Here is a 19,574-nt window from a genome sequence, read left to right on the forward strand (position 1 = left end):
AGCGCCGCGCCCCTTCGCGATGACGCGCCCACATTCCTGCCTGAAGAGCAGCGGCTCCCCGAGGGGGCCGTCAGACCGGGATCGACGTCGCTGCTGAGCTCTGGGCGCCTCAGCCGGAGCACCACGGACACGATATTTTTTTTCTGTTTTACACCGCTGGCTTTTTAAAGTTTTTTTTTTCTACCTTTATTTATTTAGGGTTCTGTTTTCGCTGACGCTTTATAGTTAAGGGCTTTTTTCCCCCTTGTAAGAAGCAGCAGCAGAGAGAGGAGCATCTCTTTATTCCGAGGCTTCGGGAGGAAACCTCGCTTTCAAACTCTCGCGGAGAAGGTACGGCGCGGCGGGTGCCGGCTGTTAGGCGGCCGTCGGGAGGAACGGGGCGAGTTTCGGACGCGGCTGGTCCTTCGCGCCTTTGTCCGGCGGCAGCTCCCGGCTCGCTGCCTGAGACGCTGCCGGGCTCTGCCCGGAGGCGCGACGGCGGGTGCGCGGACGTACGCGCTGCTGCCGCATCGCAGGAAGGTGGAAAAACCCCAAACGACTGCGGCGCGGTGCAGTCTCGTGACCGATTTGCATTTTTCCATTGAGAACGCCGGCATACGCGGTATCGCCGGCAGGGAGGGAGGTGAATGCGGGACCGGCTGCGGGACGGGAGCTCTGGCAGCCAATGTGACAATCGCCCATCGATGTTGCATCAGGCTCCGCTATCGGGGGGGGGGGGATGGGGAGTGCGGCGTGGCGCTGCCGCTGCCTCGGCCGGTCCGCGGCGCCGTTGCGGGCAGCGCTGTCCCAGCGCAGGTCGCGCGGCGACCCCGCCCCGCCGCGGGTCTCACCTTTGTCTGCCCGCGCGCCCCCCGCCCCGCGCGCCTGGTACTTTTCCACTCGGCGGCGGGCGGGGGCCGCCGAGCCGCGGGCGCGCGCTGGCCACGTGACGGGCCGCGCGGCGCCCGCTGCGGCACTGACGTCGCCTCCCACCTCCGCAGGCGCGGCGAGTCCCGCCGGCAAGGACAAAAGAGCGGCCGACGAACCCCGACCCCCGGCATCGCCACCGCCATGAGCAGCGCCGAGATGGGCAAGTTCAACATCTCCCCCGACGAGGACAGCAGCAGCTACAGCTCCAACAGCAACGACTATAGCTACCCCTACCCCACCAAGCCGGCCATGAAGAGGTGAGGGGGCTCAGCCGGCCCGGGAACGGGCAGCACCCAACCCCGGGGACAGGAGGCATCAAGAGGCTGTGATCCACCCCAGCCCTCGTTTAAAATGTTCCTTCGGGTCTAGAGGTGGTGCGTGTTGACGTGCGTGATGTCAACATAAATGACTGCGGCTGTGAACATGCGCAGTGCTTTGTGTACTGGGCAGATCGGCAGGTGGGGGGGGTCTTCTTTTCGGGTCATTCCGTTGGTTTTCTCGTTTCCCTTTGGAGTGGATTGGAAATGCTAAACGGGAAGTGAATATGCAATGGTGACTAATGATGCAATGCTTTTACAGCCACTATGCGGATATTGATCCAGAAAACCAAAATTTCTTGCTTGACTCCAGTCTTGGAAAGAAGAAATACGAAACTCAGTATGTAAGTATATAGCAATAACATTTTTAAAAAGGGCCTTCTTGCCAAATGTATGTTTGTTAATTCTGAAATAAGCAATAACTTGCCATTAATTATTACCTGTCTCCCTTTTCTCAGCATCCGGGTACCACTTCCTTTGGAATGTCAGTATTTAATCTAAGCAATGCTATTGTGGGTAGTGGCATCCTTGGTCTTTCTTTTGCCATGGCTAACACTGGAATTGCTCTTTTTGTGTAAGTATCTTTTGGTAAATCAAAAATCTTTCTACTGTGTTATTAAAAAAGAAAAATCCTTTGTGTAAAAATGACTTTTACAGAATACCCAGTCATTGCCATCAGTTCGGAATTGTATTTTAGTATTTACAGGTTGTTTTAAATGAAGAGATTTTAATACATTCAGAAGGACATGGAAAAATGAAATGGATTAATTGCAAGTTCTGTAACCCGCAAAACATTTTACAGGGAATTTTCCTTTACTTAGCTGTAGTTTCTCCACAAATAGGCTGATAGACTTCCCTTTAGAATTCCACTACCCAAGTAGAAAAGAAAGGTACTACTTAGACAGAGATCTGTATTAGCTTTTTCTCCCAGAGTTCGCTGATTGAAATTAATGACGACTAACTGTTCAATTAGTGGAAGTTGTAATTGCACAAAAAGTACATGGTTAGGCTGTAGAGAGTTACAAGAAAAGTGTAGGCGGAAGAGGATTATTTATTTGTCTCTTACAAGTCTGGCCATGTCTACAAAAAATTTCTGTGGCTCAGTCCTGCTCATCAGGAATGTGGTCTTCTTTTCCTCAACTGACATAGTTTTGCCTGTAGAGGTACCTTGTACATACACCAATGAAGAAATACTTTTTATTGCTGTGCTTTTACTGAATTCAGGAAACTGGTTTCAGCTACAGGTATAAAAATTGCTGTCTCGCTGCCAAGGGAGGGATGTGGAATAATGAGCATATCTTCATTAGAATGTCTATATTGGCAAAAGCTTCAAGTATAAGACAAGACTGCAGTAATGTAACTGAAAATGGCATGAGGAGACAATTGCATACGCTACTTCTATATGTCTTGGGGAAGATACATTTTTCATATATTTGAGGCAGTTCAGCTCACACAACATGTAATATCAGTGACTGAATGCAAATGGGAATCCATGGATATGTTTAAAATAACCTTGTATTTTTATTATGGAAATAAATGTGCTGTGTTCAAGGATGGGTAACATTTAGTTGGAAATTTACCTTACTCTGGTGCCAGATTCCCAGGAAGCTGTAGGTCAGATTTACTTCCAGATATTCACAGTATACTTGCGTGGTACTCAGGTTTCTTGAGGAAACTGCAAACATGTAGTTTAGATGTAAAAGATTTGATTTTAAATATATGGTAATTTGGGATTTTTTTTGCTAAGACTTTCACTAACGTAGAAGATAATAAACTGAATTAACAACTTAGCAGCATGTTTCAGAAGAGAGATATATTTCATCTCTCAACACATTGGTTTTCTGCAACATGTATAAGATAATCAGCATAATGTGCATTAGAACATCTCTGAGGAAAGGAAAAAAAATAAGGTTAGGTATTTAAACAGATTTTTTCTGAAGAAGTGTTCAAAACTGTCTATTTAACAGTTGGGTGCTGAGGTTGTTTAGTTACCTTTCATTTCCAGATTCCGCATTCAAATCTATTTGCATTAGTACTGATTCAAAGATGAACTGGTTTGTTACCTTTCAAAACATATTGTAGTTTGTATAGTTCCAAGGCAGGAAAGCAGTTAATCACTGATGATACTGAGGAGTTATGATGACACTGAGGGCATTACAGATATCCTTTAATAGCTGGGTTACAGATTCAGATCCAGATGCACTTGATTAAGGCAGTAAATTCTTCAAAGACTGTGTAGAGTCACTTGTGTCAGTGCTGTGACTTGTCACTTGTGTCAGCACTACATAAATGAATGATACAGTCTGGAAGCCAGAAACTGAGTGAGCTTTGAGATGAGTTTGCTGACTGATCTTGTCAACACTGTAGGCAGCCGTTTGAGGTTAGGAGTGATGGGCCCGGGATCTGTGCTGTTTTAATGAAATGTAACCCTTGCACATCTCGCGTGCTATTTCTAGTTCATGGCTGGATTAAATCCTGGTTAATCTCTACCTGTCACAAATACAGAGGTTTATTTGTGTGTGGGTGTTGGTGTTGAACTGGCACGGGAACTCAGGTTTCTTGGATTCCTTGTACAGATCTGTGAAGCTTTTCTCAGGTATTCTTGTTTCCAGTTCTTTGTGCTGTGTTCACTGATTTCACCAACGCTAAACATGACACAAAAGGAAATGTATAGTCTGGGAAATCTAAATGGGACTTGCCATTTTTGAGCAAATGGGCTGATTTTTAGGTTTCCTATAAAGCAGAATGCTGGTACTGATGTGAGAAAGACCAAGGGTTTTTTTTATTGTGTTGTAATTTTCCACTGTGGTCTTTGGGAGTTGAGAAGTCCCTCTAGTGTGCCACGCCACGAAGTGCATTTGTTATGGGAGAGATACGATAATCTGAATTTTAGATATTGCAAATACGCTTCTGGAAATAATACATAGTGTGCATAAAAGCTGTGGGGAAAACAAACAAGCCACTAGCAATTCCTGTGTGAGCACAAATGAAGAGCAACGTTTGAGCAAAGAAAGTTTTTTTTTTTTTAATGACAATAAATTTGTATTTCTGTGTGAAGAGATGGCTCTCAATACATCTGAATTTTCAGTTAATTCTTTAAGGCTTTTGCAGTTTCAACTTCATGTTTTAAAAAAAAGACATTACACAGGTTTAAGCTGAAAAGCTGATTTGTTTAAGACCAAGAGATAATCTTCACTTTAGCTAGAGTTAGGCACTACTCGAAGTTCAGTAGATGCATGACACAGTGTTGAACAAGGATAGGCAGACAGGAAAAAAATGTGGTTTCTTGCATTGATACAAAACCGTTCCGGCTGTTACTTTGTTATATTATTTCTATCAAATGTAGCCAATTATAATGGCCTTACACTTGTCCGTACATGATTAATGTTTATGTTTGATCTGCTTTTATTTAGTAAGGTTACAGTAAGTCATTTATGGCTATTAAACATTTGCACGCTTTCCCTCCCCCACAGGATACTCCTACTGGTTGTCTCAATATTATCTTTGTATTCAGTGCATCTCCTTTTGAAGACTGCCAATGAAGGAGGTAAAGCAAATTGCAGTTTTACAAACATATGGTATTTCTTTCATGTAGTATCTTTGTGAAACGCACCCTTCCATTGGATTCTTTTGTTTTATTTTAGGATCTTTATTGTATGAACAATTAGGAATGAAGGCATTTGGTATGGCTGGAAAACTTGCTGCTTCTGGATCAATTACAATGCAGAACATTGGAGGTGAGGAGATGTTAAAATGTCTGTACTGTCAGTAGTAATTGTTCCCTACTTATTCTTGGAGACTTTTTTTTCACACAACATGTGTTCATAAACTGCTTGTGTTCAAGTGAAGTTATGAAACATGTTATGTGATTCTTGCATCTTGTGGCATATTCTATATTTGTAATGATCTATGATGTTATTCACCTACAGCTATGTCAAGCTACCTCTTCATAGTGAAATATGAGTTACCATTGGTCATCAAGACATTTATGAACATCGAAGAGACCACAGGGTAGGTGTTAGAACTCCTCATCAGAGAAACTATTAGGAGAAACAAATACGGAGACTGTATATATTTTTATATGAAGACTACGTTCGGTATGCCATAGGGTAGCTTCTTACTCAGACAGAGATACAGTAAGTTTGCCCTTCCCCTGAGTGCTCCACTTCATTTAGATCCAGCCTGTCCTGGGAAAAGGGTAGAAAAATACAGGTATCTCATCATCTTACATAAAGCTGTTCTGTAAAGAACATCAGGTAAGTGTTAGTGTATGTACCAGTCAGTACATACTGTAAATAAGGAAAGATAAATGTGGTTATGGTTGGTTTTGGTTTGTTTTTTTATTTTTTCTATCTTACTGCATTCCAGCTGGTTTGGACTGATTATTTTGGTTTTCTAGTATTAATATTGTGGTAAGGGATTAAATATAAGATTAATGTGCAGTTATGTAATGAATGTCTTAAGTAACAGTTCTCAGAAAAACATGGGGACTAAACATTGTACTAAACCAGAGTTTAAATGCCCAAGGAGGATGCATTGCTATTTAGCTTTGGAGACACCTTGACTCCATAGTGGCTTTCTTGCTTGGTTTTAAAAGTGGGTGACTTGGATAGGGTTCATTTTATCTACCTGTACCATCTGAAAGTTAGACTTTAATCTCATCATTACTCTGGACCTTGAATAATCAGTGGAGAAGGGTGATCATCTGGATCATCTGTAGTGGTCAGCTCAGTGCACGTGGCTTAGACACCTGTTGTGGGCATCTCTGAAAAACATTTTAACGTATTACTCCATGTTGAGAGGGTGTGTAAAAACAACTATCTAAAACAAGATGCCTGACTTCAAAGGGATAGAGTTAAGTGCTATAAATCTCACTCTTCAGAGTTGTACTTCTGTGCCTTGTCCTGAAGTGTCCCAGTCTTGAGAGGGCTGAGCAGCTCAAGACTCCAACTTGAACCTAAGCCTGAGTTCAGAAGGTAGGCATTTTTTTGCCTGTGTTCCCTAAGGGGTTCAAGCCATTTGGTGGTGTTCATACAGCTTGCTGATAAGACATTGTCATGACAACAGTGCTAGCCATCTTTTTTTTTTTTTTTAATGTACTTAAAGAATGCACCTACTCCATTTACTTAGTACTGTACTGTTTACAAATTCTTTGCTGAGAAAGTTAATTTCCCTCCTTTGGCTGAATTCAAGTCCTTATTTTCAACTTCCTAAGAAAGTCTCTGGAGTATCCAATAATTACAAGGGGGCTTGGAGGCAAGTATTTTTAATTGTCCCATCTTCAGAAAATAATTCAAAATTGGTTGCAGTTCAGGTGGGAAAATTTAAGGCTGTGAATCTCACTGGATACAGCTGCTGCTCTGCAAATCCGACAGACAAAAATTCAGAAATGAGATTTGTATCTTCAGTGTTTTCTTGTTGGTTGGTACTAGGTAGCTGTACACTGATTTAAATTAAATCTTTTCTCAGTGCTCTGGCAATTGTGGATCCCATTTAACTGACGCTCTCCATGCGTTGCTTAGGGGAGTCTGGGTGGCTACCATTGGCATGGATTCCACTCTGGCAGCCTGGTGCCTAAAATGTAAGCACTTATCTGTTTACATGTCCCAAAATAATGCTTACTGTAGAAGAAAATATTCTGGAATTCTGAGACAATATTGTAAATAGTAGCTCTATTATTAAAATTTGTTTTGCAGTTATTCTCAGCTCTATTTTGAAGCTGTGCAATCCCATTCTCTATTCTTCAGCACAGAAAAACTTCTAAGTCCTTGATCTGAAAGTCAGGATGGCCTTTATATGGTCCATGCACAGTAACAGTGCATATTCTTATGACTGTAACAAATTCAAGGAATCTCTGTGCTGTGATTTCTTCTAAATTTACCACAAGACAACTAAATTTTTTTAAAAAGGGAGCCAAAGGTACATGACATTATTGTCATACTCATCTAAAGTTTCTATAATACATTTGTTATGTTTAGTTATCCCAGATAAAACTGGAAGGATGACCAAATTTTTTCTGCATTTACTACATATATCTGGAGCAAGTCTGTTAAAGTTACTCCGTATTTGCATTACCGTATGTGGATTTACAATTCAGCAATTGAGTTTGAATGCACACATTTCCAATTAGGTCATTATTTTTTTTTGTTTACCTAAGTAGTAGACAGTTCATTTTAAAATAAATCCTGCTAGCTGATATCATAACAAGATATAAAGTATTAATATTGAGGAATAAATGCTCGGTGTTACTTGAGTTGCATAAAGCAGATGGGATATTCCTGTAGGACAGATGAAGAAGGCAGTTACCCTGCCACAATTCAATACTCAAGATGTTTTTCTCCTAGTTCCATGAAATTGCATTATATTTACACAGATCTAACTTTGTTTTCCTGTGTTTAAAAGGAAGGTGTGAATCTAACACTCCAAAATGTTTTGTCAAAAAGTAGCTGGTGCTTCTTACGGAATAAATGGCAAAAATTATCTGAAAGAAAAAAATCTTCTGAGGTTCTTACCATAGTTTCCCTACTGAAGGGACTAAATGTGCCTCCAAGAGACTCCCAGTGCTTGTGGGCTTGAGCTACTGCATCAGCTCCAGCCCTCACCTGTTTTTCTTCAACTCCTGCAGAGTACCTAATAGAATTTTATTTCCGTTAAAAGTGAATCACCACCCTGCTGGGGCCCTGCAGTGTGCTAATACATCTGCAGAGTTGGGAACCAACACTTAAGCAAATTACTATTTTTCATCATTGATCCCAGTTGACTTTTTTTCTGACCAGTCATTTACTTTCCTGTCTTCTGACTTTCAGATGCATATTAATTTTAGAAAAGGACACTAAAGGAAAGGCACAATGCAGGTTTGGGGTGAGATAAGATATTGTAGAGCTTTAGGTCCACATAGTAAGTTGAATGCTGACCCTTTGTGACATTAGGATTTGCATTTTTTTTAAAAAGCTGTGTGTTGTAGAAGATAAGAGTGAATACTAAGCTGCAAATGTCTTAATTTTTAAATACTTTGATTAGATACTAATATTACCTTTTTTCCTACAGAGAATGGTATCTTAATGGTGACTACTTAGTGCTGCTGGTGTCTGTCATCCTTATTCTTCCCCTGTCCTTACTGAAAAATTTAGGTAAGCAGTCGAGTTGAATCAAAATAAAAATGCATTGGAAATACTGTGGGGAAATGGTATCTTGAGTTACAGATGCATTTGTGGAAAATGAAGGGACAATAGATAGGATAGCTTTAGAACAAGGCTCAGCAGTGACTTTCTGTTTGTGTTCTTATCGCAGTTCGGTCAGTAATAGCAAAATATTGTTATTAGTTATTAGCTAATAGTGTTTTTAGCTATCTTTGAACAGTCTAAAAGAACAGGGACGCAAGCCCTGGGAACTTAAATTGTATTACTAATGTAAGCAGAAGTCACTTCTTTCATTTTAGATACTAAGCAGTAGCAGAATATTGAAAGCAGATAGTTTATCTGAAATGGCTTTATTCCAGTGATAATACATGAATAATTCAGTTAACACACTGTTCAGAGAATCCTGTAGTGGAACTTTACTGAGAATCTTGAATTATTTTAAAGTAGAAAACTTGCTGTTTTCTACAAATTATTCAATAAAAACAGAAAGGAAAAAGCTAAGTTATCTTACAATGCATTCCATTTGAACTAGTCATTCTTAGTATATAAGAAGTCACATGGTGTGGAGATTTTGTTGTAGGGGGGCTCTTTTGTAAATTATAAAGTGTAATATTACAGGTTCACTGTATGTACAGACCCTAATATGTCTTTGAGAACGTTCATAGCTGAGTGAACGTTGCAGAAAGTCAGTCTTGTTCTGTGTAACACTAAGAAAACGGCCGTTGAAGAGATCGCTGTGTTTTGCCATAATGCTAAGCCTTGAATTATGTTTCTGTTTATTGTACCTTAGATTTTTTTTTTTCTCTCTTTCTTGAACACAGGATATTTGGGCTATACCAGCGGCTTTTCATTACTTTGCATGGTCTTCTTTCTTATTGTTGTAAGTATATTCTTGTAGACTTCCCATGCTGTTAAAACTGCATTTCAAAGTGAAATTAAACAGTTTCAGAGAAGTTTGAGATATTGCATTAGTCAAAGTAACAATAAATACATGGCTTTATTTCTAGGTAATTTGGAAGATGTTTCAGATTCCTTGTCCTATGGACAGTGACATCGTGAACGTGACACTACTAAATGTTACAGTGGCACCTTTGGTAGATGAAAACATAACAGGTGATGATGTGTGCAAGCCAAAATACTTCATCTTCAATTCACAGGTAACTGACTAAAAATCAAACTCTGTGTTGACAATAACTGAGACTTAATATATAGCAGATAAATAGGTCATCTTTTCCTTCAAGTAATTGGCCAGTTGTAAACTTGGGACGTGCTAATACTTTCTGTTCCAGTAGAGTTAGACACTGTTTACCTCATGTGGACTGAGTGTTTCCACATTCCAAATACACAGACATTAAAGGAGCTTGATGTGCCTTCCTGAGATGAGTGGCAATACACACATCTCTCGTTCTTCAGCATAGCGCTAATGAAGTCTTTTTAAAAAGTAAATTGCAGAAGAAGTAGTAAATAGTAAGTGTGCAAAGGGGAAATGTATGCCAGAGTTTGGAATAGACTTGAAGTTCCCAGTCATGAAGTCTTGACTCTTAATGAATGCTCCCAATTAGAGTGGTAAATCTCCACACATGGTGAGGAGGTGTGTGCAACAGCCAATACCAAGATCAGGCTATAATGGCTTAAGCCTATGAGAGGTAGAACTTAATTCTGGATGCAAATACATTCAGCTCAGCATGGACTTCAGAGATTTGAGAGTACTTGGTACCTCAGAGTCTGTGTTTTAGAAAGCGCTAACCTGTTTTAATTTTTGCCAAAGTTTCCATTGTAAAGTATATAACTAGTCTTTGTCAAAAAGTAAACTGATGCCCAAGTCAAAACTGAAAAAAAACCTACTGATTTAATTTTCTAAATCTAAATTTCTAGTGTCTTTTGAGATACTTAAGAAAGCTACTTTTGTTTTTTAGACTGTGTATGCTGTCCCAATCTTGACATTTTCTTTTGTCTGCCATCCTGCGATTCTTCCTATCTATGAAGAACTGAAAAGGTAAATGTTAGATATGTGTCTGTAATTTCACTAGACAAACAGAAATAGTATAAAACAGTATGATCTCATTGCTAACAATGTTTCCTTTTCTCTTCCTTTAGCCGAAGCCGTAAAAGAATGATGAATGTGTCCTATGTATCTTTTTTTGCCATGTTCCTCATGTATTTATTGGCTGCTCTCTTTGGATACCTGACATTTTATGGTGAATATTGCCTTCTTTGCTTTCTTTTAAATGACCTAAATAAAACCACAGTATTTTTATGTTGGAGCAAGCAAACATTTACTATGGGTTCTAAATATACACAGTTGGGTTTTTTTTTAAAGTATTTTTATATGTGCACACCCAGAAGCAGATCAGTAGTAGAATTAGGCCCAAGGCACAGGATTAAAATTTGAGTAAAACAGGTTGTCCTTGTGTTAAATTGAGACATGCTTACAGGAACTGTTGAGGCTTTCAATTCATCTTGCTGTAATGGTAAAATTTGCTTAGGAGTTAGAGCAGAAGTAGTTGTTTGAAAAGTATGTTGACTGCATCTAATTAAAATACTGTTTTCTATATAGGAAAAGTTGAACCAGAACTACTTCATACATACTCTGCATATCTGGGTCCTGATGTTCTACTTCTTATTGTGCGTCTCGCTGTACTTATGGCTGTAACCCTTACTGTACCTGTAGTTATTTTCCCAGTAAGTAATTCTTTTTTTTCAATCTTACTACCATTTTTCATTTTTATCACTTGTCCTGCTGCAGTCATGTACTGATTTGGCAACTCCCATTTATAGAATTTTTCTCTTAACTGGAAAAGGAAATTCATTCTAGTAAGCTTGATGATACCTCTCTATGCAGTTAATTCAAATAAATTAATTAGGCAACATTTCAAAGCAGTAGATGCAAATATGTTCGGTTATATTGTTTGCCTTGTATGGTTTAATTGGGAAGGTGGAATAGATTGCCACTTTATAAAAGCAGTTGTACTTTTGTATTATCAGCTTACAAAAGTCAGCGTGTTTTTATAAGTATATTGTGAATACAGCTTCTGGCTGTTTAGGTGTAAATTGTTGAGCAACCTCCTTAGATGTTACAAAAATACCTAGGATTTTTTTTTGTTAGAGACAGATGTCTTTCCTTGTGTTTTCCTCTTTACTGCCTGTGCTTTGAAAATCTAAATCACTGAAAAGAGAAATAAACAAGAAACACAGAGCTGCATCTGAAGTACAGGAAGTAAATATTTTTTTTAAGTATTTCATGGCTTTCAACTTCTATGAAAATCTGAAGGGTTCAGGAAAATTATGTTAAAATACTTTCAGAAGGAGGTGATGGTCACTGACTTCCATGATGAAGACTAAACTGGTTGTTTGTTTGTTCTCTTCAAAAGATCCGCACTTCCATTACCCAGCTGCTGTGGGCAGGGAAGGAGTTTAAATGGTGGCGTCACTGTTCCATTACAGTTGCTCTTCTGGTGTTTACCAACATCCTTGTTATCTTTGTCCCTACTATTCGAGACATCTTCGGATTCATTGGTAAGCATTTGCACATCAGTTCAAGCAGTCTTTCAAATCTCAGAAAACGCAGTTCCAATCTAATAAAATTATAGTTACCTGTTTATGAATATTTATTTCTATGCTTTTTTAAACACAGGTGCATCTGCAGCTGCCATGCTGATCTTTATACTTCCTTCTGCCTTCTATATCAAATTAGTGAAGAAAGAACCAATGAAATCTGTGCAAAAGATTGGGGTATGTATAGGCAAATACATAATAGTTACATTTGTTTACGAATTCAGAGTAAGAACTTTAGTTTCCTTCTTCACAATTTAAGAATTTTGAAGTCCTTCTGAATGTAGTCAGTGAATTGCTGTTTAATGTTGTCTTAGTTAACACATGGGAGTTACACAGGTACTCATAACTGAGGAGATAGACATCACAAGGCTCAGTTCACTTCAGTGACTTTTCTCATCCCCCAGTCTCAATAATAGGTAGGTCATTCTGTTGCTGGTAAGAACCAGTTTTCAACAGATTACCCTTAAGACTATACGAAAAAAGTCTTGTCATTCTCCTTTGAATTTTCTTTCACGATTTATTTACATAATTTACCCCATAAAGGCTGACCTCCACCAATTGTTTGGGTCATCCTGACCAATCTTGGTGTGCTTAACTGATCTCAGACCTACTGACTCTGAATCAAATCTTGGACATACTGAGTCAGAATCAAGTCAGCACAGTGGCACACAGCCTAGCTGGTATCACCAGCTACATAAATTACTCTCAGTTGAGGCTGAGGTCTGCTATACTGAAAATAAATGTACTTTTTTATTTGAAAAAGGTCCCCAAGTCTGAGAAAGATACCTAACTCCTTACTGTTTATTGTGATCTCTTGTACCTTTTGCTTTGTCCTGCTTTAGCAATGGCATTTGTGCCATAAATGGGCATGAGTTTATGGATATAGTAGCAGAAAGTGAAATATTTTGTTTTCTTTTTTCAGGCTGCGCTCTTCTTTCTAAGTGGTCTACTTGTGATGACTGGGTGTATGACACTGATTATTCTAGACTGGACCCAAAATGTTTCATCCGATGGCCATTAACTGCCCTGGTTTAATCTCTTAATACTCCACTTCAAATGCCAGTGTTCACTCAGATACTGAGGATGAAAATGAGCTATTCAGCTTCCTTTAAAATGCAGATTCTTTATTGATGGTTCTTCTGATTGTAGAATACCCGAACTCTGTCTTTAAGAAACTATTCTGCACGATGGAAGTGGATATTAACATCAAACCACGTGAGTGTCTGGCTGAAGGAAGTGACAACTTTATTCCATTCCAGAGAATGGACAGAACTCTCTGTAGACTTTTATCAAGCCATGTTTGGCTTTCGTCATTGTTACTTGGATATTTTGTTATTTTACTTGAATGTGCCTAATGGAACCATTTGATGTGAGAAATGACTCTTTAATTTACAGCAAAGTGTTTAAATAACCAATGAGAGAGAAAGAGAAACACTCTTATTTTTTGTACCAAAAATTCTTATGGACCTCAAAAGCACTATTTTGACTTTAAGAAACATTTTTCTAAAAAGAATGAAATAATAACATAGAAGAGCTCGTAAAAATATCAAATCAGTGTCGTAAATTAAATCAAGTTTGCCTTTCTGTAGAGGCATAATTAGAAGTAATTTTATTTAAAAAAATATTTCTAATGACCAAAACAGAAAATTAACCAATTCAAATCAAAATTTTCTAATTATAAATACTCCTCATGAAATTCACTTAGTTCAAAGCAGAGTGAAAATAATCCTGAAAATAATTTTTCAGCTTACTTAAGTAAATACAGTTACCCTCATTCCCAAAGGGGGTCTGGAAACCCACATTTTCAAGCTTTACAAAAACCCACCCTTTAGAACGGGTACGTTTGAGAAAAAACATAGTTAATCTAGAAATCATGAAGATGGCATTGACATTTCCATTCTTGAGGTACTCAATAGTGCAATTGAGTAAAACAGGGTTTGGGGGGTTTTGACTTTTTTTTTTCCTGTTGTAGATACAAATTGAATGGCACTGAAGCATATGATGCCATTAATACAAAGCTCTCTGCTGGAGTTCTCTTAATTAATAAGGTCCATTGTCACTTGTAGCAATGTTTGTTGTTTTTTTGTTTTGTTTTGTTCTTTTCCTGTCCAATCTATCTTGAAATGTATCTGTAGGAAAACAAAAAGGTCCTAATGTAGTTTACTAGTTGTATAATATTCAAAAACTGTACAGTATTTCTCAAATTACTCATCTGTTATTGGATTTAGAATTACTTGACTATTCTGTTTCTGAGTCAAATCCACAAAATAACTGCACCAGTATTTCCTGCTTGGTACAAACTCTCTTCACATACACAACTGGGATTCCTCTTCCAATTTATACTGTATAGTAGTGTTAAAGGTAACCTCATAGACTGGTTAGTCATCTCATATTTGTTTGCTTCAGAAATAGGTAAATTTCTTCTGAGCCCTAGCTAGCTAGCTGATGAAACAGGTGCTGTATGGTTGTGATTAGCTGTTTTGTTTCTAGTGCATGTTTACTCTTTCATTCTTATCCCAGGTTGAAGAGAAGTAACACTTGTATAACAGCGTACTTGGCTTATAAGAGGTTCTCAAACACAACAATACTGGGTACAAGAGCCTGGATAGAGATTATCAATGAAATAATCATGGCAATGTGGTCAGCTGTCTTCATCTGACACGATGTTCTAAAAGATCTGATTTGCAAAGTTCCGCTTGGTCATTGTGTCAGAGGGAACAAGTAAGGGCCTGTAATCTATTGACTAAACAGTGCCTGGAACTTTTCTGCTCTTACAGAATTAATCAGGAACAAATCTAAGTGATGTAGTCACTGTTTAACAGATAATGTCAATCTCTGCCCAGCCATTTAAAATCTATGAAAAAATTGCAGGTGTTTTGTATTGATGATACTTCTGCATGACTGTAAGTACTGGTCACTAAGTCTGTAGTGTAAAGCTGTAATGAGAAGTTGGGTTCCTCTTGTGTTGTTTGTATTATTAGTGGGGTTATACTCAACTGGCAATTAATCATCCTGGAGTCAGCACTGGCAAACGCTCCTTAGGTACTTCTCTGCCTCAGGTACTGTACATCCATGGCCAACTATCCCATGTTACCTGATCTCCACAGAAGTGCTGAGCAAGTGTCTCCTCAGTACTTGGCAGCTTTTCTTCTTCCTCCGCAGACACAGAAATGTAGAAGAGGATTAAAATGTTGTCTACCTTTTGAGCAATTTGTAGCACATAAGGGATGAAGCGCTTCCCTCAGCAGCATTTAAAAAGAAAGTGAGAAATAGCCTGCTTTCTCTCAGTAGCCATAGAAGAGGAAGGAGATGTAAACGAGAAGTTACTACAGAATCCTCCTCAGCAGCCGGAGAGGAGGCAGATTTTTGTGATGACACCTCATATCATACATGTCACTTAATTCTCTGAATGTAGCAATTTCCAGATTTGACATTATGTGTTATATTATTTGATGACTGGCTCTCCACCTGCAACAGTTGAGTTCCACTTGGCTGGGTTGGTTTCCAACATATGATTTATTTAATTACCTTTTTCCCAAACCTGTTTGCTTACAGTTACCTACATTGCAAACCCTAAAAGAGCAGCTTCAGTATTAAACCACTGTTTTGTCACCTCGGTTAGACATCACTGTCTTCCATGATATTTCAGTCATAAATGTAACATGTTATTTATAAAACATTAATCCATTGAAACTAAACCTATTTTTCAATATTTATGATAGTCTATGTACATAAATTGTATGTGTGTATATACTGTAAGTATAATGTATATAATGTAGGTTTGGAATCTGAGATATATGTATATAGTCCTCTCATTACTGATTGTTACATCATTTCAAGGAGTTGTTCATGTACATCTGTATAACAACTGTCAAAAGAAAGATTCTTCTACAACAAAATATAATACAGAAATGGAAGAAATGTGTTACGCCTAAGGTGTTTAAGAAAACACTAAGATTGTATTTATTACAAATGTATATGTTGCAATAAAAATGGGAGTCACTTGGGTCCATAAAAAGCATTGTTCAGGTTCCTGTATACTTTTGCTCTAAAATTTACCATGGATGCTACGATTTCCTGACTTCAGCAACTTAACAATTTTTACCATCGAATGTATTTGTTAGGCCACCAAATTCAGGCATCCTACGGTACAACCCTGTACATATGTAAATACCCACTGTATTGTTAGAGGCCAACACTAACTACAGTTGTTGGCAGGAAGTGCAACACAGTTTCAATGAAACCTTGTATGTTTGTTTTAACTGAAATAAATAGATAAACCTAAGCAATGGTGTGGTGGGTTTTTTTTTGGGGGGGGCGCAAGCATTGAAAGATTTTCTTTAAAGATGATACTAGAAGTCTATTTCAGCCATGTTACACTTATTTATGAGCACTTTTCAGGAAGGGGGAAAAAGGAACAATAGCATACAACTCGGTCCACAATTTATGCCACCGCGAGAGTAAACAGAACACATCTGGACACTAAAGAAAATGAGAAATTAAATTCTTCAAAGAACCTGTATTATGTCATTTTTTGCAGTACAGGTGTATCTGGAGGCAAGACTCAATGTGTTAGATTTTGTATAAATGTAATAAATGAATCTTGCCTAAATCCTGTGCCAACTGAATCTCCAGAAGGATAACTGCTCGTGTAAAAATTTTGAAAGCTGCTGCTTCTGTTTTACTTGTATTTTAGCAATTGGATGCAAACCAAGTACATCCTATCGAATCTTTGTTCTCTAGAAATTTCTATCAATTCATATGAATCTTTGTCTTTCCCAAATATTAAGAATTGGGTGTGAGAGACTGGAGGTGTAACTTGGTGTGTTATGTCTAAACAAAACACCGTATGAAAGAAATTAAAAAGTTACAGTTAAGTACCCTCAAATTAGGAAATGCCTTGGTTAAGGTTACTTTAATTACATGACCCCATAGTATTTTTCACTGGAACCCCCACTGAGTGGCTACTAGGTTGCTTGTTCAATTTTTGTGTTTTGTTTTGGTTTGTTTTTTTAATCACAGTTTGTATGTTCACAGTGTTCCTGTATTTGCTCAAAGTCCAAAGCCCATCCCAATGAAGGACAAATGTCCTCATTTCTCTCTAGTTATTTTAATGTCATCTTTGTGAAACAAATACTCATTTTCACAATATTGCAGGCCTGTAAGAAGGTCTTAATCAGTCTATACTTCTGCAGACCTGAAGTGTGGAGAGGCAGCACCGTGAAGCAGCCATGCATTCGCATCTACAACTTAAATGTCCTGCACTTGCTTATTTTGTATTTCAGAGCATTAATTTGCTCACACATCTGAAGCATATCTGCAAACAGGTTTTGGGTGATCACCATTCTTGCGACAAGAACCCTGAGCATCAAGTTTGCCACTTGGAAAGGGTGATCATGTCTGGAAATGCTCATTCTCACAACTTGCCTACTGACACAGATTTTGTAGCAGTAGAGAAGCCCTTGCTGTAGAATGACACTTGACCAGTTGAACAATTAACCCCAGCCCTCTGCAATCAGGCATTTCCATCAACTTAACATGTGAAGTAGTCTTTCCTACACACTCCTGATTCCTCCCAAGAGCTGGCTCACCCTGTGTAAAGAATAAGACGGTTCAATGATTAAAAAATAATAGAAATTATATTTTGTGGCAGCATCTAAAATCCCATGCTTCGAACCTCTTTAGCCACCACAAGGCCTTTGCTCCACATGAGGGATAAGCTGTCACTTAGGGTTTATTCGCAATGCTGAGATTTGAAAATCTCTTGAGGCGTCTTCAGGTGAGAGATGGCATCTTTATTTTCTTCTGGTTCCCTGCAAGTTTACCTCCTTTTCCCTCTGACCTTGCCAAGTCTGTTCTGTCGCAAGGTCATGCCCCAAGTGTTTGTGCAGTGGCTGGATGGCATCAGCTCGTGTCCTAAGGTCCCCCATGGCTTAGCTAGCACACCTGTTCGCAGGGCAGCACAGCTCCCTGTCAGCCTGTGTGCACAGGGTTCCTTCCTGGAGAAATGGAGCAGAGGGTGGCCCGTTCATGCCCAGGTTTCGGTACCAGAAGGAGCTGAGATGCCACAAGGGAGCCCCCAGTCCTGCCCTTTCAGGAATGTGGACATGCCATCCCATCTCCAGTGTGGATGGCCCCAGCACCTTCTTCCTCAGCCTTTCTGGTTTCAGTCTCCGGAGTGTGACAGTCTAAATCCCATCTGCTTTCACATGCATTTCTTTCTGCCTTCTTGCACATCTGGTTCGGGCTGTCGTAAGGTGACTTCTTGAGAGCTCTGTCACTCTTTCTCTGACCCATGCCTCAGTTCATCAGCTCCCCAGCAACATCACCTCTCCCAGCTCTTCCTGCAAGTCACCTGCTCCCCTTATCTTCTACCTTTGTAACCACGTATCTGCCCAAGTCCAGCTCCCACCCTCCTCATTCACTTTACCCAGGCACAGCTAGAAGCATCTTGTTTTTCCTAGTCTCTGCCCAGCTGGTTTCCTTTTGACCTCCACTCTAACTATAAACCTAATTTTCTTGTTCTCTGAACATCCCTCCAGTCCCAGTTCTCCAGCTGTCCCACATGGACTCCTGCAGCAGCCCAGAGAAGTCCACTTCCACACTCCGTTCAGGCCCCTCTTGTCCCTCCAGCTTTTAGCTGAGTGTCAAGTCCTGCTGTAGCAAATGGGAGAGGCAACTTTTCCCAGGAAAATGGATTAATTTTTTTACAACAGGAAAACATTATCTTTTCCTGGATTTTATTTTCAAATGGGCTGTTTTGTTGTTGGGTTTTTTTCCCCCACGTAGATACACAAAAAAAACACCACCCTGCTGTAGTTACTCATAATGGAAAATGTTAGGAGAAACATCTGAAGCTGGGTAATGTTTAAAGGAATAGATATGTATTCCAGTAAGAAAACAGTCAGGTAATCCCCGTAACAGGTGCCATCATCAACCGTGTTTGCAAGTGTTATTTAAATTAGAAATAAGTGTTAATTTTTATTTTCATTATTATTTCCATATATTAACAAGGAGGGGGAAAAAAAAGGTTTTCCAACTGCAGAACATAAATTGATAGGTGATATTTGTTGGATGGGTACTAACAATAACATAGGAATTCAGTATGGGTCTTGGAAAGAAAGTGTAGCTTATATAACTAGCATTTTGATGGTCTTTAAAAATCTTTACACCATCTCCAAACAGCTCAGATTGCAGCAAAATTAAATGGAGTCAAGTGAGGTGCTAGAAGGATTCCCAGATGTTCAGGAGTTATTGGGCTGGGTCTAATGTGATCAACCATACGTCTGCTTTTTGTTAAAATAAACACCAGTTCATGAGCAGCCAATATTGCTCCATTTTGACAACTTCAGGAGGATGGTTTAATGAGTTGCTAGAGCGCATCTTGGGGCTGGAGCCCAGGTCACTACACAGAACAGACAGACAGGCAAGTCTGGCAACAGGGAGCTGCCCCTGGGCACCTCTCCCTGCCTACAGCAGTGTCATCTGGGGGCCCTGCTCGAAACCCCACCAAAGACTTGGGTGTCGGATAAAAATGGCAATGGGCGGGTGCTCCTGCTGTGAGCAGAACATGGGGATGGTGCCCCAGTGGCATGGCTGAGGAAAGCACTAAGATTAGGATGAAAAAGACTGCAACAGAACCACGACTGTGCAA

General features: G+C 39.4%; 1 protein-coding gene across 1 annotated transcript; it reads left to right on the top strand.

Moving 5' to 3' along the window:
• SLC38A2 (solute carrier family 38 member 2) lies at positions 1 to 16,205 on the top strand. Its single transcript, XM_005499916.3, has 16 exons — positions 1 to 330; positions 981 to 1,166; positions 1,489 to 1,570; positions 1,685 to 1,800; positions 4,700 to 4,773; positions 4,871 to 4,963; positions 5,156 to 5,237; positions 8,274 to 8,356; positions 9,187 to 9,245; positions 9,373 to 9,522; positions 10,282 to 10,361; positions 10,463 to 10,563; positions 10,923 to 11,047; positions 11,737 to 11,881; positions 12,000 to 12,097; positions 12,843 to 16,205. The coding sequence occupies exons 2-16, from the start codon at positions 1,051 to 1,053 to the stop codon at positions 12,939 to 12,941; spliced, it is 1,503 nt and encodes a 500-aa protein (XP_005499973.1). The 5' UTR covers positions 1 to 330; positions 981 to 1,050; the 3' UTR covers positions 12,942 to 16,205.
• The last annotated feature ends 3,369 nt before the right edge of the window (positions 16,206 to 19,574 follow it).

Source organism: Columba livia, chromosome 1 (genome assembly GCF_036013475.1).
Source record: "Columba livia isolate bColLiv1 breed racing homer chromosome 1, bColLiv1.pat.W.v2, whole genome shotgun sequence".
Taxonomy (NCBI): domain Eukaryota; kingdom Metazoa; phylum Chordata; class Aves; order Columbiformes; family Columbidae; genus Columba; species Columba livia.

Coding starts and splice junctions, on each gene's coding strand:
- SLC38A2 (XM_005499916.3), top strand. CDS start 1,051: ATGAGCAGCGCCGAGATGGGCAAGTTCAACATCTCCCCCGACGAGGAC. Junction 9,523..10,281: donor ACTTCATCTTCAATTCACAG/GTAACTGACTAA, acceptor TTTGTTTTTTAG/ACTGTGTATGCTGTCCCAAT. Junction 12,098..12,842: donor AATCTGTGCAAAAGATTGGG/GTATGTATAGGC, acceptor TTCTTTTTTCAG/GCTGCGCTCTTCTTTCTAAG.